This window comes from Hemitrygon akajei, chromosome 11 (assembly GCF_048418815.1).
Source record: "Hemitrygon akajei chromosome 11, sHemAka1.3, whole genome shotgun sequence".
In the NCBI taxonomy this organism is placed as follows: Eukaryota; Metazoa; Chordata; class Chondrichthyes; order Myliobatiformes; family Dasyatidae; genus Hemitrygon; species Hemitrygon akajei.
The window spans coordinates 165,992,620-166,016,416 of NC_133134.1; the positions used below are offsets into that span (position 1 = coordinate 165,992,620).

At 44.3% G+C, this 23,797-nt stretch overlaps 1 protein-coding gene across 2 annotated transcripts in view; it reads left to right on the top strand.

Moving 5' to 3' along the window:
* The window catches only part of uqcc1 (ubiquinol-cytochrome c reductase complex assembly factor 1), a 170,632-nt gene extending 151,281 nt beyond the window's left edge, over window positions 1–19,351 (top strand). For both annotated transcript variants that reach the window (XM_073062171.1, XM_073062172.1), the window contains exon 9: window positions 17,444–19,351. In XM_073062171.1, coding sequence (XP_072918272.1) covers window positions 17,444–17,578 — 135 coding nt within the window. In that variant the 3' untranslated portion in view covers window positions 17,579–19,351. The remainder of the gene's footprint in view (window positions 1–17,443) is intronic.
* Window positions 19,352–23,797: the final 4,446 nt, after the last annotated feature.

The following is a 23,797-nucleotide window of genomic DNA, read 5'->3' on the forward strand; positions in this document are numbered from 1 at the left end:
AGACTTACCTTTTTTTAGACATCGTCAGTCAGGATATTCTCCACAGCGTATCTATAGAAGTTTGTCCCAATTTTTAGTCACACGACGAATCTGCACAAACTTTTAAGAAAGTAGAGGCATTGTTGTTTGTGCCTTCTTATGTGAATCAAAATCAGGTTTAATATCACTGGCATGAGTCTTGAAATTATTTTGTTTTGCACTAAAACTCTACACTAAGAAGTATAGCTAAAAAAATTAAATAAGTGGTGTAATAAGAGAGGAAATAAAAATAGTGAGGTAATGTTCAGACTCCTTGATGGTAGCAGTGAGAAGACAATACATCCTGGGTGCTGAGTGTACTTAATGATGGATACCAACTTTTTGATACATCACCTTTTGAAGATGTCCTTGATTTACTTTTTTTCTTTCTATATTATTATGTATTGCATTGAACTGCTGCTGCTAAGTTAACAAATTTTACGACACATGCCGGTGATAACAAACCTGATTCTGGGGAGACTAGTGCCCATGATAGAGCTGGCTGAGTTTACAACTTTCTGCAGCCTTTTCCGACCCTGTGCAGTGGCCCCTCTATACCAGACGATGATAGAACAGGTTAGAATGATCTCCATGGTACATCTGTAGAAATTTGTGAGTATCTTTGGTAAAAGACAAGGGCCCCTCAAACTCCTAATGAAATATAGCTGCTGTTGTGCCTTCTTTGTAACTGTATCAGTCTGTTGGGCCCAGGATAGATCCTCGGAAATATTGACAGAGATGTGCAGAGCAGATGCTGGAGCCATTTGGGTGGTTGAGTACTTTTGCAAAGGGGGAATATGAGGGGAGCATCTGAAAAGAGCAGATGAGAATTGCAGCACTCTTGACTGAATCAGACAACTTTGTCTTTGAAGTCTCCACCAGTGAAGAAGACACAAAATGCGTGGCGGATACCCAGTCCACTGCTCAGCGAGACCTGGATTTGGGAAGGCCCAGGGTCTCAGCTGAGGCATTAAGCTGAAGGCCCATCTGCCATTCCCACCACACCACTGGCAATTCTTCTTCACAGCCCTTCACGTTTCCTCCTCCCTTGTGCTGATCTCCACTTCCCCTTCGAAGTACCTCACTGTTTGTCCCAACGGCTTCTCATAGGAGTGAGTTCCAGATTCTTGCTTTTCCCTAACTAAAGGTGTGTCTCCAGAATTCTATTTTATTTATTCATTTATTTGGAGATACATTTCATAGCAGGCCCTTCCAGCTCTGCCACCCAGCAAACTGCTGAATTAACTCTAGCTTAATCACGGGACAATTTGCAATGACCACTTGATCTTTACGTCTTCACTGGTATGTCTTTGGGCTGTGGGAGGAAACCAACATGCACATGGGTTAAAACATATAAACATGCTTACAGAATTAAGTGCCAGACTGTTGGCGACCTGAGCATTACAAACAACAGAAAATCTGCAGATGCTGGAAATCTGAGCAACACACACAAAACGCTGGAGGAACTCAGCAGGCCAGTCAGCATCTAGGAAATGAGTACATTCGACGTTTCGGGCCGAAACCCTAAGGCGGGACGTCGGCCCAAAATGTTGACTGTACTCTTTACCTAGATGTTGCCCGGCCTGCTGAATTCCTCCAGCATTTCATGCATGTTGTAGTAATGTTACATTAGCTGCTACGCTACCATGGCATCTCACAAGTGGAGGTTCTTCTGTTAGAATACTGTTCCGTCAAATCTTTCATGAATATTAAAGATCTCCCTTGGGCTTCTCTTTTGAGCGAGAGAGAGAGTATGAGATGCAGTAATTTTAGCCTCTCCCAACGGGTATGGTCTCATGCCTTTGATATGCACCTTATTAAGATCTAATCAAAGTTCAGTGCGAGTTTGACATAACTTCACTGCTTTTCAATACCATACTTCTAAAAATAAGGCCCATTTTTTTGCTTTTTTTGGCAGCTTTGCAATGCAATTTTTTCTGATTTATCTGTAACCCCAGATCTTTGTTCCTGTACTCTATTTAGATTCATGGCTTCCAAATACATTGAAACCCATATTTTTCTTCCCAAAATATGATTCCTCACACATCCATTTCAAAATTTACCAATTAGATGCCTGTTGTGGAGATGTATTCAGGTTTTGTAATTTGACACATTTTTCCATATTAACCATACAGAGTAATTATTGTCAATTAAATGATGGAATTGTAGAAGGTTAAACCACAGAAGGAGGCCACTTATTTAACAGGCGTCAGCTCTTGAAAGAACAGCCTTATTCCCATATCACTGTCTACAACCCAATAGGAACAGCTTCTTTAGTCAGAGGGTGGTGAATCTGGAATTTATTGCCACAGACGACTGCGGAGATCAAATCATTGAGTGTATTTGAAATGGAGATTGATAAGTTCTTGATTATTAAGGCTGTCAAAGGTTATGAGGAGAATGGGATAATAAAGAGGGATAATAAAACAGCCATGATCGAATGGTGCAGCAGATTTGATGGGTTGAATGGCCTAATTTGCTCCTATATCTTATGGTCTAACATAGAACAATACAGCACAGAAACAGGCCTTTCAGCCTACGAGGTCTGCACCAACCATGTTGCTAACCCAAACTAATCCCATTTTGCCTTCATATTGTCTATGTCCCTCCATTCCCTGCTTGTTCTAAATGCTCCTCATATATTGTTGTCATACCAGTTTCTACCAGCTACCCTTGCAGTGCATTCCAGGCTACCTCTCTGTGTATTTAAAAAACTATTTGCCTCGTAGATCCCTTCTAAATTTTCCCCTAAAATACATTGAAACCACTATTTCCTCATTAAGAACCCTCATCCTCCAATATCTCTCCTCCTTTTGAAAATTTTGAAAAGGATTCATGTTCTAACAACAATTCTGGGAGAGCTTACCTGTTCTTGAAAGAATCTGAAATAAAAAGCAGAAACCACAAAAAACACTCAACAGGTCAGGCAGCATCTCTGGAGAGAGAAAAGCAGCTAAACAGTTAATGTTTCAGGTCGAAAACTCTTGGTCAGAACTTGCAAATCTGAGGAAAATGTATGTCACTCAGAAGCTGATTGCTGAGTGTGTGACAGAGGCAGAACCTCAGCATTTACAAAGTAGTTAAACAAACGCTTGGACCGGAGAGCGACCAATCACTGAGCGGGAGCAGGAGAAGAGAACTACCTTTTCACATGGGTTCGCACTCAAGCTTAAAAAGGCAGTGCTTCGCAGCAGTTTTTCAGAGTTGGACTGCAACCAATCATTAGAAATAGCAAATATAAATAAAGCAGGCACAAGCAGTTCGGCCATTGCGTGAGTGGGCCAGTGTTGGAGTGGTTTCAGCTCATCAAACTTCAGCGAGGTTAGGCTTGGATGAAGTAAGAATCTGGTTAGTTTCTTCTTGGTATTCTTCACTCCTCGTCTGTTAGGGCACAGTTAGTGCAGTGGGAATGGCTCCAGGGGCTGTGTTGTGTCCTTCAGCCTCTCAGGTACACCGAGCTGCAGCTCCTCAGAGAACGTGTTAATGAACTGGAGTTGCAGCTCGATGACCTTCAGCTCATATGGGAGAATGAGGAGGGGAGAGATAGGAGCCTAAGGGAGGTAGTCACCCCTAGGTTATAGGAGACAGGTGACTGTCAGGAGAAGGAAAGGAAATGGGCAGCAAGTTCAGAGTACCGCTATGACTGTTCCTCTCAATAATAAGTATACAGCTTTAGATACTATTGAGGGGGATGACCTTCTGGGGGGGGGGAACCACAGGGACCAATGTTCTGGTGCTGTAGTTCTGAGGAGAAGAGAGGTGAAGCAGACTGCAGTGGTGATAGGAGATTCCATAATCAGAGGAACAGGGACAAGATCCTGTGAGCATGATGGAGACATCCAGATGCTATGTTGCCTCCCAGGTGCCCGGGTCAAGGAGGGATCAGGTCCACAACATTTCAAGGGGGGGGGGGGGGGGTGAGCAACCAGAAGTCTTGGTACATATCAGCGCCAATGACATAGGCAGGAAAGGTGAGGAGGTCCTAAAGAGAGATTTTAGGGAGCTAGATAGAAAGCTGAAAAGTAGGACCTCCAGAGTAGCAATCTCAGAATTACTGCCCATGCCACATACCAGTGATGGTAAGAATAGGATGATTTGGCAAGTGATTGTGTGGCTGAGGAATTGGTGCAGGGTGCAGGGGTTCAGATTTCTGGATCATTGGGATCTCTTCTGGGGAAGGTACGACCTGTAGAAATTGGACGTTACACCTGAACTGGAGGGGTTCCAATATCCTTGCAGGCAGGTTTGCTGGAGCTGTTCAGGAGGGTTTAAACTAACTGGCAGAAGGATGAGAACTAGAGTGATAGTGCTGAAGATGAGGCAGTTGGTTCACTGACAGAGTCTGTATGTAGTGAGACAGCTAGCAAGGAGAGGCTGATGATAAGGCAAAATTGCAGTTAGCAGGATGAGTTGCAATGTAAAACGTGGACAAAATCGAAAAGGGTGATTTGAATCCAGGACTGGAAATTTATCACAAACAACAGAAAATCTGCAGATGCTGGAAATCCAAGCAACACACACAAAATGCTGAAGGAACTCAGCAGGCCAGGCAACATCTATGCAAAAGAGTAAACAGTCGACATTTTGGGATGAGACCCTTCACGCGAATGGGAGGAAAAAAGATGATGAGTCAGAGTTGGAAGATGAGGGGGAGGAAGAAACACAAAGTGATAGATTAAGCTGGGGTGGTGGAGGTGAGGGGTGAAGTAAAGAGCTGGAAAGTTGATTGATGAAAGAGATACGGCAGTGGAGCACCAGACGGAGGTGTTGAGCAGGTAAAGAGTTAAGGTGAGAGCGGGAAAAGGGAATGGTGAAGGGGCAGTCATTACTGGATATTTGAGAAATTGATGTTCATGCCATCAGGTTGGAGAATACTTAAATGGAACATAAGGTATTGCTCCTCCAATCTGAGTTTGGCCTCATTGTGATAGTAGAGGAGTCCATGAACTGACATGTCGGAATGGGAAGTGAAATTAAAATGGGTGGCCTGGGAGATCCTGTTTTTTTCTGGCAGCTGGAGTGTAAGTGCTTGGTGAAGCGGTCTCTCAATGTATGTCAGGTAACACCGAGAGCACCAGACAGAGTATATGACCCCAACAGGCTCACAGGTGAAGTATTGCCTCACCTGGAAGGACTGTTCAGCGCACTGAATGGTAGTGGGGGAGGAGGTGTTGTTCTGCTTGCAAGGATAAGAGCCAGCAGGGAGATCAGTGGGGAGGGACGAATAGACAAGTGAGTCCTGTAGGGAGCGAACCCTGCGAATAGCAGGAAATAAGAAGATGGAAAGGCGTGCTTGATGGTGGGATCCCGTTGGAGTGGCGGAAGTTACGGAGAATTATGTGCTGGATGCGGAAGCTAGTGGGGTGGCAGGAGGATATGGTGAGGGCAGACGTGCATGAAATGTAAGAGATGTATTTTTTTCTCTCCAATCCTGGTGAAGGGTCTCAGCCAGAAACATCAACTACAGGTAGTCCCCGAGTTACGAACGTCCGACTTACAGACAACTCGTACTTACGAACCGAGGAAGGAGAATTCCGTCCGCCATTTTAAGTCAGATCGCGACACTGTCTGCCATTTGGCTTAAATTTTTCTTAGTAAGATTCACCCTGACCCCACTCCAGTCAGCTGGTGGCGCAGTGAGATCAGCGCCGGGCTGGAGAACGGAGGTCTCCGAGTTCAATCCAGTGACAGACCGCTCCTGTGCCGGGTTGATGTCGAGCTCGCAACTCGACCTCGTAAAAAAAAAACACTGCCACCTCCAGTTTAAATTCCCATGCGGAATATTGTGGAGGATCGAATACCCAACCCAGCACAGCCCCCACTTATCCCATTTAGCCTGTCTCAATGTGGCGTTCCTTAGGAACCAGCGGACCTCGGGAGCCGGCAGAGCTTGGGACCCGCCACCCGCAGTGTTTCTATTCCATTGACGGGAAGCGATCGCGATTGAAAATAAAGTGGAAATAATAAAGCGTTTAGAAAGAGGTGAAATGCCATCGGTCATTGGAAAACTGTTAGGCTACAGTTGGTCAATGATCAGAACAATTTTAAAGGATAACGGATAAAGTGAGAACAATGGAGCATGTGAAACACCCTGCCCCGATGAAAGCTACAATTATTACTAAGCAACGCAGTGGTTTAATTATTGGAATACATACGTTTCTTAAGTGTTTTATATGCATAGAAAGGTAAAATATATACTATCTACTAAGATAAACGTTTGACGCTAAACGTTAAACGCTAAATAATACTGGATTTACTTGTTCCGACTTATGTACAAATCCGACTTAAAGACGGACTCAGGAACGGAACTCGTACGTAACCCAGGGACTGCCTGTATACCCTTTTCCATAGATGTTGCCTGGCCTGCTGAGTTCATCCAGCATTATGTGTCTGTTGCCTGAAGGTGTGATTTTTAAATGCATTCTGTATACAGAATGAGGTACATGAACTTACAGCACATTTACAGGTTGGGATGTATGATGTTATGGGCATTACAAAGTCATGGCTGAAAGATTATAACTGGGAGCTTAACATTCAAGAATTCACATTGTATCAAAAGAACAGGCAGGTAGGCAGAGGGGGGTGGAATGGCTCTTAGTAAAAATGAAATCAAATCTTTAGAAGGAAGTGACATCGGGTCAGAAGGTGCTGAATTTTTGTGGGTCAAGGTAAGAAATAGCAAGAGTAAAAACATCATGATGGAAATTACATACAGATCGCCAAACAGTAGCAAAGATGTGGTTTACATCTTACAATGGGAGATAGAAAACACGTGCCAAAAGGGCAATGTTGCAATAGTCATGGGGGATTTCAATATGCAGATAGTTTGGGAAAATCGATTTGATACTGGATCCCAAGAAGGGGTATTTCTAGAATGCTTACAAAATGGCTTTTTAGAGCAACTTGTGGTTGAGCCCACTGGGGGATTGGCTGTTCTGGATTGGTTGTTGTGCAGTGAACTGGAATTGATTAAAGAGCTTAAGGTAAAAGAACCCTTAGGAGAAAGTGATCATAATATGATTGAATTCACTCTGAAATATGAGAAGGAGAAGCTAAAGTCAGATGTATCTGTATTACAGTGGAGTAAAGAGAATTGCAGAGGCAGGAGAGAGGAGCTGGCCAAAACTGACTGGAAGAGAATACTAGCTGGGATGATGACAGAGACACAATAGCTGATATTTCTGGGAGCAATTCGGAAGTGCAGGATAATTATATCCCGAAGAAGAAGGAGTGATCTAAAGGCAGGATGACGCAGCTGTGGCTGACGAGAGAAGTCAAAGCTACCATAAAAACCAGAGAGTTTTTATAAAAACCATATAATAAAACAAAAATTGGTGGGCAGTGAGAGGATTGGAAAGCTTTTAAAAACCAACAGAAGGCAACTTAAAAAGGCATTAGCAACACATACAACAAGCAGGTCGGGCAGCATCCGTGGAAATGAGCAGTCAGTGTTTCGGGCCGAGACCCTTCGTCAGGTCATTAGGAAGGAAAAAGATGGAATACAAAAGTCAGCTAGCCATAATATTAAAGAGGGTACCAAAAATTTCTTCAGATATATAAAGTGTAAAAGAGAAGCAAGAAAAGATATCGGATTGTTGGAAAATGTTGCTGGAGTGATAGCAATGGGAGACAAGGAAATAGCAGATGAACTGGCTAAGTATTTTGCATCAGTTTTCACTGTGGAAGACACTAACAATATACCAGAGGTTCAGCAGTGTCAAGGGGCAGAAGTGATTGAAGCTGCCATTACCAGACAGAAGGTGCCTGAGAAACTGAAAAGTCTGAAGGTAGGTAAATCACCTGGGCTAGATGGTATATGCCCCAAAGTTTCGAAAGAGGTGGCTAAAGAAATTGTGGAGGAATTGGTAATGATCTTTAAAGAATCAATTGATTCTGGCATGGTTCTAGAGGAATGGAAAATTGCAAATGCACTCCACTCTTAAAGAAGGGATAGAGGCAGAAGAAAGGAAATTACAGGCCAGTTAGTCTGACCTCTGTACTTGGGAAGATATTGGAGTCAGTTGTTAAGGATGTGCATTTGGGGTATTGGAGGCACATGATGAAGTAGGCCAAAGCTTTTTTGTTAAATCTCTTAAATCTCTTGGAATTTCTTTGAAGAAATAACAATCAGGATAGACAAAGGAAAATCAGTGGATGTTTTGTACTTGGATTTTCAGAAAGCCTTTGACAAGGTGCCACACATGAGGTTACTTAACTAGTTAGGAACCCACGGTATTACAGGAAAGATACTAGCATGGGCCTGCCTTCTTGACTGTTGGACCATTAATCGGTCTCCTCCACTCAATCTGCCAGGGCCAGACTTCACACGCTGGGGTAGACAGATCCCCTATCTCACCAAGGGTCGAGGACCCATCGGCTACTCTCACCTGGTTTGACCCGTTTGCCAAGACGGTTTACCAGGATATGGCTGCTGCGCGTATTACAGCTACTTGGAGCCACAAGTGAGAGCTGAGCACCAGGTGGGGACCAAAGGTAGACGAGCTGCCCTGAAAAGAGCACGGCAAACCCCCCCCCAAGAGGTGCTACCCCTCCCTGGACATCCCATACACTCTGTGCTCTTAGCATTGTGGAGCACTAAGAGCATGACAAGACACTTAGACGTCCTGGTCATCCACTGCAGCAGGAGAGGTCTCCAGCCATAGCGGTTTGTCTGTGCCACTGGATCAAGGTCTCTTCTGCCGAGAGAGTGGGATCGCCCTGTGCAACGGCAGTTCCACTGAAAACTCCATCACGCACAGGTTTCTGTTGTGTGATTCATCTCAGTCCAAACTCAACTCGTCAAGCCCTGTGGCGATGGGGGAGTGGTGAAGCCACAGGTGGAGGTGACCACTGGCAGTTGTAGTCACAAACTTGCACGTAGGCAGCCTTTGGACCAGTGGTCGTTCGTCTCTGTACCCGGGGCAGCAGAGATGTCCAGCAACATCCAGGGCGACTGGGCAGCCCTTTTTAGGACAGCATTGCCCACCCTCGCATGAGGGAGGGGGGTTAGAAAAGGTACCATAAACATTGCCTGCCCCACAACATCTGGCTAGCAAACCGCGGCTGGCGGATCATCTCCTTAGCGGTCACAGGCATCGAGAAAAACAAATCAGAGAAGACTCATCTTTGGAGCCTGGAGCGTCCACACTTTGCTGGATAGAGACGAGGTGGCAAGGCCTGAAAGACGAACAGCACTCATAGCAGCTGAATTTCGCCGTTATCACATTGACATCGCTGCACTCAGTGAGACCAGGCTTGCAGACGAGGGTTCATTACAGGAAGCAGTGAGTGGATAGACGTTCCTTTGGAAAAGGAAACCACAGACTGACGACAGGATCCACGGAGTAGGTTTTGCAATCAAAACTGCTCTGCTGAAGAAGATCCCTACTCTACCCACTGGAATAAATGAACGTATCATGAAGTTCCACCTTCCTCTCAGCAAGTCCCGGTATATCACCATTGTCAGTGTCTATGCACCAACCCTCGTGAGTCCAGACGAAGACAAGGAAAGGTTCTACGAGGACCTGGACCAGACTATTTGGACAACCCCTGCCAGCGACAATCTTGTCATCTTGGGCGACTTCAACGCTAGGGTGGGGACAGATAGCGACAACTGGGATGGAGTCCTTGGGAGACATGAGGTGGGAAAACTAAACAGTAATGGCCTGCTGATTCTGAGCAAGTGTGCCAAGCTCAACCTGTGCATCACTAACACGACGTTCAGACTTGCAAACAAGTACAAAACAACCTGCATGCATCCCAGGTCCAAACACCGACACCTACTGGACAATGTCATAGTAAGCCAGTGTGACCTTGAAGACGTCGCCGTCGCCTGGGCCATGTGAGGGGCTGAGTGTTGGACAGATCACAGGCGGGTTCGGTCGATCCTCAACCTGCACATAGCCCCCCTGCATCTTTAGCCAAGGGGTGGTGAATCTGTGGAACGTAATTGCCACAGGCGACTTGGAGGCCAAGTCATTGAGTATATTTAAGGTAGAGGTTGACAGGTTCTTAAATAGTCAGGGCATGAAAGGATACCTGGGGAAAACAGGAGATTGGGACTGAGGGGGAAATGGAACAGCCATGACGAAACGGCAAAGCAGACTCGATGGGCCAAATGGCCTAATTCTGCTCCTATATCCTATGGTATAACTGGCAAGATTTAGAAGGCACGTGGTTCAGCATGGACTAGAAACTGTTTTGGTGCCCTAGTGCTCTATGAGTGTATGGTGAGGTACAGGGACAATGAAAAGCTTACTTACAGCATCATCATAGGCACGTTGATACGTACAACACAGCGGTAGTGTTGGGGGACTCGATAGTGAGAGGAACAGACAGGAGATTCTGTGGACGTGAATGGGACACCCAGATGGTATGTTGCCTCCCATAGTGCCAGGGTCAGGGATATCTCAGATCATGTCCACGACATTTTAGAGAGGGAGGGGGAGCATCCGGATGTCTTGGTACATATTGGTACCAATGACACAGGAAGGAAAAGCAATGAGGTCCTGAAAAGAGAATTGAGAGAGCTAGGTAGAAAGCTGAGAAGCAGGACTTCCCAGGTAGTAATTTCTGGATTGCTGCCTGAGCCACGCGCCGGTGAAGGTAGAAACAGGACGATTTGGCAGATAAATGCGTGGATGAGAAGCTGGTGCAGGGGACAGGGCTTCAGATTCTTGGACAATTGGGATTTCTTCTGGGGAAGGTATGACCTGTTCAAAAGTGACAGGTTGCACTTCAGTCCGAGGGGGACCAATATTCTCATGGGCAGGTTTGTTCGAGCTGTTGGGAGTGTTTAAACTAACTTGGCAGGGGGGTGGGAACCGGAGTGAAGGGTCTCAGGATGGGACGGATAGTAAAAAAAAAGTAAAGATAACGTGCAGTCAGATTGTCAGGAAGGGCAGATAGATGATGGGACTTGGTTGCAGCCAACAGGCTGAGTATCAAATCATTAGGGATGCAGAATCAGAAAGGATAGCAAATATGGTACTCAAAGTGTTGTATCTAAAAAGTGCATAGCATAAGAAATAAGGTGGATGATCTTTTTGCACTATTACAGATTGCCAGGTATGATGTTGTGGCCATCACTGAATCATGGCTGAAGGATGGTTGTAGTTGGGAGCTGAATGTCCAAGGTACACGTTGTATCGGAGGGATAGGAAGGTAGGCAGAGGGGGTGGTGTGGCTCTGCTAGTCAAGAGAGTGAGTTTGTTGAGTGCCTAAGAGATAGCTCTTTAGAGCAGTTTGTTGTTGAGCCTACTAGGGGATCAGCTATACTGGATTGGGTGTTATATAATGAATCGGAGACGATTAGGGAGCTTAAGATAAAAGAACCCTTAGGAACCAGTGATCACAAAATGATTGTGTTCAACTTGAAATTTGAGGGAGAAAGTGAAGTCTGATGTAGCAGTATTTCAGTGGAGTAAGGGAAATTACAGTGCTATGAGAGAGGAGCTGGCCAAAGTAAACTGGAAGGAGCTGCTGGCAGGGATGTCATCAGAGCAGAAATGGCTTGTGTTTCTGGGGAAAATGAGGAAGATGCAGGACATGTGTATTCCAAAAATGAAGAAATACTCAAATGGTAAAATAGTAGAACCATGGCTGACAAGGGAAGTCAAAGCTATTGTAAAAGCAAAAGAAAGGGCATACAACAAAGCAAAAATGAAGATAAAGGTTTGGGAAGTTTTTTAAAACCTACAGAGACCAGCTAAAAAAATCATTAGAAGGGAAAAGATGAAATATGAAAGCAAGCTAGCAAATAATATCAAAGTGGATAGTAAAAGTTCTTTCAAGTATGTTAAAAGTAAAAGAGAAATGAGAGTGGATAGAGGACCACTAGAAAATCAGGCAGGAGAAATAATAACAGGGGACAAGGAGATGGCAAATGAACTAAATTAGTATTTTGCATCAGTCTTCACTGTGGAAGACACTAGCAGTATGCCTGATGTTGTAATGTGTGAAGGAAGAGAAGTGGGTGCAGTTACTGTTACAAGACAGAAAGTATTCAAAAATCTGAAAGACCTAAAGGTACGTAAGTCACCCAGACCAGATGAACTGGAGTGAAAATGGATGGAAGATGTGACCTGATAGAGGTGTACTGGATAATAAGGGGCTTGGATCGAGTGGACAGCCAAAGACTTTAACCAAGGGCGAAAAAGGCCAGTACAAGGGGTCGTAAACTTAAAGTGAAGGTGAGTGGAAGAAAGTATAGGAGGGATTCACAGGGAGGTTTTTTTAACGCAGAGATAGAGGTGGGTGAGGGGAATGCCCTGCCAGAAGGCAGATACATTGGGAGCATTTAAGAGGCATAGATAAAGTAGACAGCCAGCTTCTTTTTCCCAAGATAGAAATGACTAATACAAGAGGGCATAAAGCTAAGGTGATTGGAGGAAAGTATGAGGATTGTCAAAAGTAGTTTTTTTTATACAAGAGTGGTGGGCACGTGGAACACAATGCTATGGGTAGTGGTAGAGGCAGATACATTAGGAACATTTAAGAAACTCAGACACATGGATGATAGAAAACTAGAGGGCTACGTAGGAGGGAAGGGTTAGGTTAAAGTTTGGCACAACATTGTGGGCTGAAGGGCCTGTACTGTGCTGTAATGTTCTTTGTTCTGAACTGTAAAAAGCAACAAATGCTCTGATGTTCCAGCACAACTCTGGGGATCAGAAGCATGAATGAGGATGTGCTCACAAGTACTTATGGGCAATGCTGTTGGAATATCAGTAACCCTACTAGCTCCACTCTCTTTCTCCCTTCCTCAAAGAAAACTCCCTGCTGAGGGCTCTTGATGCAAGGCATGAACATCTGCTGCATTTCGTCCTTGAGGTTACCTGGAATCCCGACAGGAAAGAATAAACATTTCTGGAAGTATTAGGGGTTTGGCCACTCTAAATCCTGTCACTGAACAGATAGCCAGTTGTGTTCATGACTGCAGAAAATGTGAGAGTTGTGACTGATGCAGTCAAATCTTCTGAGAACTTTCCTTTCCAATACACAAACATCAGGTGTTGGGGCCAGTAATCGTACATTCAGGGCTTGTTTGAAATCAGGAAGTGGACAATTAACTGAATTCCCATCTTTCAGCCTGTCGTACAGTGTTGGAAGGGTTTCATCGAGTCAGGCAAGGTCACTCAGCGAAGCTGGGGAATTGCACATTTATACAGAACTCAACTCTGATGCCAGTGTCCATCTTTCACCTCTCCTTACTGCCAACATTTTTTTCCTCTCATCTTTTTCCACAGTGTCAATCAAAACTGAAGCAAACTCCCCCCTGTATTAACCCCTTCCAACCATAGTGTAGTGGATTGCAGTAACCTGGTGCATCTGGTGTCATCACTTAACTGGACTCTGACGACTTGCACTTGTTCGTCAATCACACTTTGTTTACTCATGCACAAGATTCAAGATTGTTTAATGTCATTCTCAGTACACAAGTTTAAAGGAGAACGAAATACAGTCGGCCCTCCTTATCCACGGGGGTTTGGTTCCAGGGCCCCCCGCGGATACCAAAATTCGCAGATGCTCAAGTCCCTTATTTAACATGTATCAGTGCGGTGGTCTTTAGGACCCAGCGGAATCCCGGACTTTATTTAACATGTCTCCATGCGGTGGACATTAGGACCTGGCGACGCAGCTCTGAATCCGCAGTGTTTCTGTTCATGAAAATAATCACGATCGCGATTGAAAATAAGGTGGAAGTAATAACGCGATCGGAAAGAGGTGAAACGCCATCGGTCATTGGAAAAGCGTTAGGCTACAGTCGGTCAACGATCGGAACAATTTTAATGGAGCATGTGAAAGGCCCTGCCCCGATGAAAGCTACAATTATTACTAAGCAACGCAGTGGTTAAATTATTGAAATACGTATGTTTCTTAAGTGTTTTAGATGCATAGAAAGGTAAAATATGTACTAAATACTAAGAAGAATGTTTGACTAACTGATGCTAAATAATACCGGATGTACCTGTTCCAACTTCAAATCCGACTTAAAGACAGACTCAGGAATGGAACTCATTCATAACCTGGGGACTGCTTGTACTTTTAAGTCATTTCTAGATTACTTATAATACCTTATACAATGTAAATGCTATGTAAATAGTTGCTATACTGTATTGTTTAGGGAATAATGACAAGAAAAAATAGTCTGTACATGCTCAAGCAACAAGTGCTGGAGAGAGAACTTCCGGGTTTTCCCGATACAAGGTTGGTTGAATCCGCGCATGCGGAATCTGCAGATAAGGAGGGCCGACTGTAATTGCTACTCCAGATCTGGTGCAGCACAAAATAAATGCAGTACATAAAGAACACAATAAATGTATCTTATGTACCTAGATTGATTGTATGTCCATAAAGTGGTGCTAGGCACAGGAGTGTCTGTACGTAAGGAGACTGACAGGAAATGATAAAGTAGTGGTGGTTGTCAAGCCTGCTCAGGCAGCCACCTTCTAGTCTCCACCCACCTAACTGGAGTCACCTGCAGCCTATTGAAACCCTGCTCTCATCCACAGTCCTTGTTCACCCATCGAGCCAGCCAACCTCAACCAGTTGCTTCTCGTCTCCAGTTACCTTGTTGCCTTGTCATGTTAAATATCTTTCCCTTCTTCTTTTATGGCCCCTCGTGGCTCATTATTTTGCAGTTTATTAGTAAATATTGTTTACTGATCGATCATCTCCACTGCTCTGCTTGTGGGTCGAGCCTCCGCCTCATTTCCTGACAGTGGTGGGTTCGTGTGGGCGGAGGTGTTGATCAGCCTTACTGCTTGGGGAAATAACTGTCTGGTGGTCCTGGCGTGGATGCTACGTAGCCTCCTCCCCAATGGGAGTGGGACAAACAGTCCATGAGCACAGTGGGATCCTTCATAATGTTACTGCCCCTTTTCCAGCACCTTTCTGTATATGTGTCCTTGATGGCAGGTAGGCTGTTGCCGGTCATGCGTTCTGCCCCTATCACCTAACTATTCTGAAGTTTGAACAAAAGAATTAATGTTTCTATTGACAGTTGCAGACAGATATTGAACCAATAAAAACCTTGTGTATTTCTGAATCCCATTATTTGCATATTGAAGTACCAATCATAGTACTTATTTCGCTATTAATAGTAAATTAAATCTAAGTGTTAAAGGCCAGTAATACTTGAGAATTAGTAAGATACCTGTCCAATAGGAAGTATTACCTGAGAACCCTTTGTTTGCATCTTTATCTTGTCTTGGTATGCCTGGTGACCTTGGTTCAAAGGCTGTACAAAGGAGAGTTAGGCTTTCAAGGGCCGTGTTCAGCCTGGGTGACTGCACTGTGTCTGCACACTGTCTCTGTCAGTTCATCATCTTGACTGCTGACTGAGTGAATTTCGACACACAGAGTGTGTGTGTGCTCTGTTCTGTTAGCGCACCATTTTTAACTCTTTCCTTGCTGCAACTTCCACACATACATTTCTATATCTCTGCTGCAGTTCAGATCCAGGTTGTAAAGTGTGCTCTGGCCTGTACGGACGATTCACTACCGAATTTTGTTATTTAAGGCCTGGTGATAATTGTGTTTAGCCTTGTTCGTAGAATTCTACCCTTCACCCACCTCCCCCCCCCCCCCCCCCCCAAGATTCAGGCAGTTACAACAAACTTAAACCAGAGAAATGGGCCATTTGGTACAAATGTTTATCCTCTGTCTGACACCAAGAATGATCGAAGGGCATAGAGCAGTTTGTACACGCCCTTTAGCCCACAATGTTGTGCCCACCTTTTAACCAACTCCTAAATCAATCTAACCATTCCCTCCTACAAAGCCCTCTACTTTTCTATCATCAATGTGCCTGTTTAAGAGTCCCTTAAATTTTCCTATTTTATCTGCCTCTACCGCTATCCACACTTCCATCACTCTCTGATATTCCTCCTATACGTTCCTCCAGTCACCTTAAATCCATGACCACTCCTATTGGCTATTTCCACTTCGAGTAAAAGGAGCTGGCTGTCCACCCAATCTATGCTCCTTTTCATCTTGTACACCTCTTATCAAGTCACCTCTTATCCTTCTTTGCTCCCAAGCTCGCTCATCGTTTCCTCATGAGACATGCTGTCTAATCGAGCCAATATAAATGGAGAAATGAAGCCAATATAATCCACCCTTTCTCCCATGATGCACCTGTGGGTTGGTGTTGTTTTACCATTGTCACGTATACGGAGTTACCATGAGAGAGGTTGAGGCCTGGTACATTATCGACATTTAAAGGGTACTTGGACAAGTAGATAGATAGGAAAAGCTTTGAGCAGAGATTCCCAACTTGCTGAAATATATTTGTCCATGCATAATAAAAGATCGGGATTCTCTGGTTTAAAGGGATATGGGCCAAACATGGGCAAATGGGACTAGCTTAGATGGCTGAAGGACTTGTTTCCATACTATTTGACTCTATAACAGAGAAAAAGTTTGTTTTGCATGCCATCCAGACAGATCTTTCCATACATCAGTACATTGAGATATAGAAAGAAAACAGAATGTGGATTATGGTATCACAGTTCAAAGTTCAAGGTAAACTTATTAACGAAGTACATATATGTCATCATATATAACCCTGAGATTCATTTTCTTGTTGTCATACAGAGCAGATACAAAGAAACACAGTTGAATCAATGACAAGCAACCATTGTGCAAAGAAGACAAATACTAAAGTAAAGGAGGGAGGGGTAGGAGAGATTTTTTTTTACTCAGAGAGTGGTGGGTGCCAGGAATGTGCTACCAGGCGAGGTGGTGAAGGCTGGTACATTAAGGACTCTTTAAGAAATGTTCAGCTAGGCACGTGAATGTGAGGAAAATGGAAGGATATGCACATTGTGTATGCAGAGGGGATTAGTTTTCTGGCCATTTGGTGATTAGTTTATTTGGTTTGGCACAACATTGTGGGCCAAAGGGCCTGTTCTTATGCTGACAGACAGCAGAAGGAATTGAACCCCAATCACAGACATACTAAAACATTCCACTAACTGCTATGCTGCTGTCCAATCCCACACATTTTAAACATATCCTTCTCATCCTTTCCTGTTCATGCACCTTTCTAAATGTATGTTAAACGCTGTAATTGTACCCTTCTTTGTGTCTTCCTCTGGCACATCTTCTCTACATTTTACCTCTCTCAGCCAGAGGGTGGTGAATCTGTGCGATTCTTTGCTAGAGGTGACTGTGGGGAGACCAAATCATTGGGTATATTTAAAGCAGAGGTTGATAGGTTCTTGATTAGTAAGGGAGAAGGCAAGAGAATGGAGCTGAGGGGGATAATAAATAAGTCAAAATGGAATGATGTAAGTACTTGATGGGCTGAATGGCCTGATTCTGTGTCTTATGGCCTCCCACTGTAAACCACTGTCGATAAATAGTAATAAAAACCTAATTCTGATTCTGTCAGTGTGACTAACCTGCTCTCCCTCCTCAGATCCAGTACCTGGACTCGATGAATGGAGAGGACCTGCTGCTGACCGGGGAGGTGAAGTGGAGGCCTCTGCTCGAGGACAACCCCCAGAGTATCCTGAAACCAGACCCACCTGCCTACAACGACGAGGGCCTCTGACTCAAGTGTGCCTTCCCGTCAGGCACCTAAGCGCTCAGTGACAATCGTAACCTGTACTAAGCCAACTCCATTTCTCAATCCAGTTTCAAAAAGATTTGTATTTATTCCTGGGTTTTTCCCCTGCCCCCAACCCAATCCACTGGTTCAGATTCTAATCCTGGGTTCTTTGTCCCCTACCTGAAATGTCCCCGTCTTGGAGTGGGTGAGACAGGGTAGTGCTCCTACCCTGCATCGTTTCCCGGTTCACTCAAGGGATCTTTCTCAAAGCCTTGATCCAAGCCGAACCAGGCTAAAGCTGGACTCTGGGTGACCTAGCAGACACGGTTTAAAAGGAGAAGATGTATCTTGTGTTTCAGGCAATGTGGGAACTGATTGAGCTGAAATCTCATGATTAATCCTTTCTGTCGGTTATCTAACGATGGGGCCTCTTTTAAGCTAAATGAGCCCAAGGTTCAAACGCACTGTAGAAAAGTGTGGTGTGCAGGCAAGGTGAGCAGAAAATGAGGCACACATTGCTGGTGCAAAATGCTGCTGTTGAACAAAGCTCGTAAACTGACCTGTTGTCTTTATTTTAGACTGGAAAGCCTCAATAAAATCCTAAATCGTAAGAACAAACTGTAAAGCAGGGTGCTGCGTATGAGAAGTACACTGTGTTTCAATAAAAAACCAAAGTTTCCTCTGCACACAAACTAGTTACGTCAAACTTGGCTGAAAAGTGGTGTAGAATGGGTCTGCATAAAAGCAAAACATTTTTTTTCTTAGAGAGCAGGATTGGTAGCCAAAGTCATTATGGGGGCTGAAGGCTGTGAGTGTCCCATGTGCCCTCTCACCCTCAGCTCAGCTTCTCCCGGGAGAGTTCATATTTCTTCTTCTTCAGCCCATCATACCTACTGGGACATAGACTGCCAGCAGCAGCTCGCCAGAGTCCTCTGTCCTTGTGGCTTCTGGTTTCACCACCTAACTCTATATGCCTTCAGGCAAAGATCCGTCCCCTCCCAGGGATGAGGTCTTTGGAGCTCCTGTTTCTGTAGCTCTGGGTTTTTACTGGATGGGGTTGCTAGCTCCACGCTCAACCCTCCTCCTTTCACAGTTGGGAGAGTTTATTTTTGTTCTTGAAATAAAAAACTTGGGACGGACTTCTCAGTAATTGAATAACTTGGATTGCAAGTATCAGGAACTCTCGTTTTGAATTCACTGGGATCTCATCACTGCTGCCCCACCATTCCTTCCCCCGTTACACTTGTGCACTCTTGCTGAGAGACTGAGTTCTCTACTAAGTTGGAATCCTGGTGAAGAAAGATTCAGACTGCAAATGACGATACAGGAAAGCACTGGCCTGGCAACACAACAGTGTCTACTTGTATCTCGAGTGGAGAGCAGGAGGCTGCCAGTTCTCTTCCTTGGTGTGGTTTCTGAGCCTGAAAATCAGGGCTTTTTATGTAACAATATAAAAGTCCGTTTCTATCAAGTTCCTTCAGTTTGTACTGAAAAGGTTCAGTCAGCTTGTTTCCCAGTGCAGTGGGGTTTCATTATTGCACTGTATCAGGTAATATTTCATTTAGTTGCTATGCAGGTCGTAATGTGTCCTGTGGTAATTAACTTACCTGTGAGCATTATCGTCTGCACCACAGCCCCTGCACTCCACTCACTAGTGGTGTGGTTCAGAATGAAAGATTTAACAATAACTGTTCTCAGCAGGAAAAGTAGATTATTTGTCAGTTTTGGTGGCAAAAAAATGTACTTGAAGGAAGAATAAAGTGTGTACTTTGAGTAGTTTCCTATTGTGTACCTCTCTCACTCACAGCTCAGAGGTAAAGCTCTCTTATGAGCACAAGTTTGAGAATCTGAGATCCTCACAAGAGATTGGAGATTAAAAATTAGCTTTAGTTGTCACATCAGAACACATCCATGTTTGATGCGAGGATGTATTTGAGGCAGACCACAAGTGTCAGCACGCTTCTAGCACCCACAACTTGCTGATCCTAACCCGTCTTTGGAATGTGGCAGGAAGCTGGAGCACCCGAAGGAAATCCACATGGTCACATGGTCACATACAAGCTCCTGATGGACAGCAGTAGAAATTGAACCCCCAACTTTACAGCCGTCACTGTAAAACATTATGCTAGCCACTACCCTACTACAGTCCTAGAGAGTAACACACACAAAATGCTGGAGGAACTCGGCAGGTCGGGCAGTATTTTTGGAGAAGAATGAAGACTCGACGTTTCAGGCTGAGACCCTCCATCAGGACTGGAAAAGAAGAGGGAAGGAAGGAGAACAGGCTACGGAGTACTGTGTCTCTTGGAAAGACTGATTGTTGGATGCATCCCCTCTGCTTTGTCTGAGGATATAATAGGTCCCGGTGCCCCTTTTGAAACAGCAGTGGGTTGCTGCCAATGGCTACTCCTTAACCATTGCCACAGTAGATCACCAAAGCTGTATACTATACAGATTGTGAATGTTAGTACAATGTATTCCAATCAAGTTCAAGTTTAAAATCAGGTTTATTACCACAGTTTTATATGAAGTTTTCTAGAGTGCAAGGGCATAAAATTACTAAAAATTAAAACAAGTAACTAAAAAAGAAAAAAAGGAATAAAGAGGTAGTGTTTATGGGTTCATGGACATTCAGAACTCTGATGGTGGAGAGGGTGTGCCCCTGACGATGTTGTTATAGGCACACGTACACTGGGTATTTTCTCTGAGGATCGTCACCTTGTCATGGAGAGGCTTGTGAGTTCGATCCCAAGAGTGATGCTGTCTGGATCTTAGCTCCTGGTAGGGTCACCCCTGGTGGTGAGGTGAAGGGAGGGGGGGATCCCAGATAAAGAGCAGTTTAACCAAGACCTCAACGAAGATAATGACATCACAACAGCAGTGAAAGGTCCCCAGTCAACTTGCATTCCATGGCACTGGACCTTGAACCCAATCTGGCAAGGACTGTGTGGTGACTGCCTATGCATCTGCCTCCCCATGTGAAACAAAGTCACACACAGGCGTTCTCCATTAAGGGAATAGCCCTATAGGAGAATATCATACTCAACTCAAGCGAACACACTACCAACTACACAGGCTACACATGTCATGAAAATGAGCACCACAGTGTGTTACGTAAGATGAGGACAAACATGAACTAGCATAACTTATACATAATGTGCACATGTGCAATGATAGTAGTACAAGAGTGAGAGAGAAAAAATAGACTGTCCAAGGTAGTGTTAGGGTTTTTCAGGTTTGTTCAAAAACCTGAAGGCAGTGGGGAGGAGGTTCCTATTGAACCTTGAGGTGTGTGTTCAGGCTCAAGTAATTCCTGCCTGATGGCATCATCAAGAAGAAGGAATGGTCCCAATGGTGGGGTCCCTGATGATGTTTTCAGCTTCCTGAGGCATTTCTTCTTATGGATGTCCTTGATGGGCAGAGCTGTACTTATAAGACCATGAGATAGGAGCCAAAGTAGGCCATTTGGCCCATCGAGTCTGCTCCACTATTCAATCATGGGCTGATCCAATTCTTCCAGTCATCCCCACTCCCCTGCCTTCTCCCCATACCCTTGGATGCCCTGGTTAATCAAGAACCTATCTATCTCTGCCTTAAATGCACCCAATGACTTGGCCTCCACAGCCACTTGTGGCAACAAATTCCATAGATTTACCACCCTCTGACTAAAGTAATTTCTCCACATCTCTGTTCTAAATGGTCATCCTTCAATCTTGAAGTCGTGCCCTCTTGTCCTGGTCTCCCCTACCATGGGTAATAACTTTGCCATATCTAATCTGATCAGGCCTTTTAACATTTGGAATGTTTCTATGAGATCTCCCCTCATTCTCCTGAACTCTAGGGAATACAGCCTAAGAGTTGCCAGACATTCCTTATGTGGTAATCCTTCCATTCCTGAAATCATTCTCGTGAATCTTCCCTGAACCATCTCCATTGTCAGTGTATTGTTTCTAAAATAATGAGCCCAAAATTGCACACAATACTCCAAGTGTGGTCTCACAAGTGCCTTATAGAGCCTCAACATCACATCCCTGCTCTTATATTCTATACCTCTAGAAGTGAATGCCAACATTGCATTCGCCTTCTTCACAACCAACTCAACCCGGAGATTAGCCTTGGGGTATCTTGCACAAGGTCTCCAAGTCCCTTTGCATCTCTGCATTTTGATTTCTCTCCCCATCTAAATAATAGTCTGCTCATTTATTTCTTCCACCAAAGTGCATGACCATACACTTTCCCACATTGTATTTCATTTGCCACTTCTTCGCCCGTTCCCCTAAACTATCCAAGTCTGTCTATAGGCTCTCTGTTTCCTCAACACTTCTTGCTCCTCCACCTATCTTTGTATCAGTAAATTTAGCCTCAAATCCATTGATCCCATAGTCCAAATCATTGACATACATCATAAAAAGCAGCAGTCCCAACACTGACCCTTGTGGAACTCCACTGGTAACCAGCAGCCAGCCAAAATAGTATCCCTTTATTTACACATTCTGTTTTCTACTGATCAGCCAACGCTCCAGCCATGCTAGTAACTTCCCTGTAATTCCATGGGCTCTTATCTTGCTAAGCAGCCTCATGTGCAGCACCTTCTGAAAATCCAAGTACACCACATCTGCTGCATCTCCTTTGCTAACCTGCTTGTAATTTCCTAAAAGAATTGCAGTAGGTTTGTCAAGCAGAATTTTTCTTTCAGGAAACCATGCTGGCTTTGGCCTATCTTGTCGTGCCTCCAGGTACTCCGTAATCTCATCCCTCTTCTCCATGGATTGCCACCTTGTCATGGTGGAGAAGTTTATGGAGATCTCGAGAACGATGCCGCCTGGAGTTATGCTCCTGGTAGGGTCACCCAAGGCGATATGGTCGAGGGTGAGGTCCCTGACAAAGGACCATCCAACCAAGACCTCAGCAGTGGAAAGTTACTTCAAACTCAACAGCTGTGAAAGTGGATGAAGACTGCAACAAATCCGTCAGCTCCAATCATTGTGGTTTCCATGCCATTGGAATCGGTTGATTTGTGAAGTATCGTGTGCTTCTTGGAGTGCAACATCAAGTACACATTAAACAAATACACGCACAGGCGTCTTCGCTCTGTGGGCTACATCTTTGATCAACGGAACGAAGACAATCATCTTCGATCTTGAAGAATAGCCACGACAACTAATCTCGTCCCTAACAATTGATTCCAATAATTTCCCAACCACTAGTGTCAAGCTAGATGGTCTATAGTTTCTTTTCTACTGCCTCCCACCCTTCTTAAATAGCAAAGTAACATTTACAGTTTTCCAGTCATCCAGTACAATGCCAGAATCTATCGATTCTTGACAGATCATTGTTAATGCCTCCACAATCTCTCCAGCTACTTCCTTAAGAACTCAAGGGTGCATTCCATCAGGTTCAGATTTATCCACCTCAGACCATTAAGCTTCCTGAGCACCTTCTCAGTCATAATTTTCACTGCACAAACTTCACTTCCCTGACACTCTTGAATGTCCAGTATACTGCAAATGTCTTCCATTGTGAAGACTGATGTAAAATACACATTCAGTTCCTATGCCAACTATGTGTCTCTCATTACAATATCTCCAGTGTTATTTTCTATTGGTCCTATATCCATCCTCAACTCTCTTTTACCCTTTATATACTTGAAAAAAACTTTTAGTATCTTCTTCGATATTAGTTGCCAGCTTCTTTTCATCATTCATCTTTTCCTTCCTAATGACCTTAGTTTCTTTCTGCAAGTTTTTATAAGCTTCCCAATCCTCTATCTTCCACTAGCTCTGGCTTCCTTGTATGCCCTTTCTTTTGCTTTTACTTTGGCTCTTACTTCACTTGTCAGCCAGGGTAGTGTCCTTCTTCCCTTTGAAAATGTCTTCTTTGGAATGTATCTGTCTTGCACTTCCCTCATTTTTCACAGAAACTCCAGCCATTGCTGCTCTACTGTCCTTCCTGTTAGTGTCCCTTTCCGGTCCACCTTGGCCAGTTCCCCTCTCATGCCATTGTAATTTCCTTTATTCATACCGACACATTGGAATTAAGTTTCTCCTTCTCAAATTTCAAAGTGAACTTGATCATACTGTGATCACTGTTCCCTAAGGGTTCCTAAACCTTAAGCTCTCTTATCACCTCCGGATCATTGCAGAACACCCAATCCAGCACAGCCGATCACCTAGTGGGTTCAATAACAAGCTGTTCTAAAAAGACAACCCTTAGACATTCTAC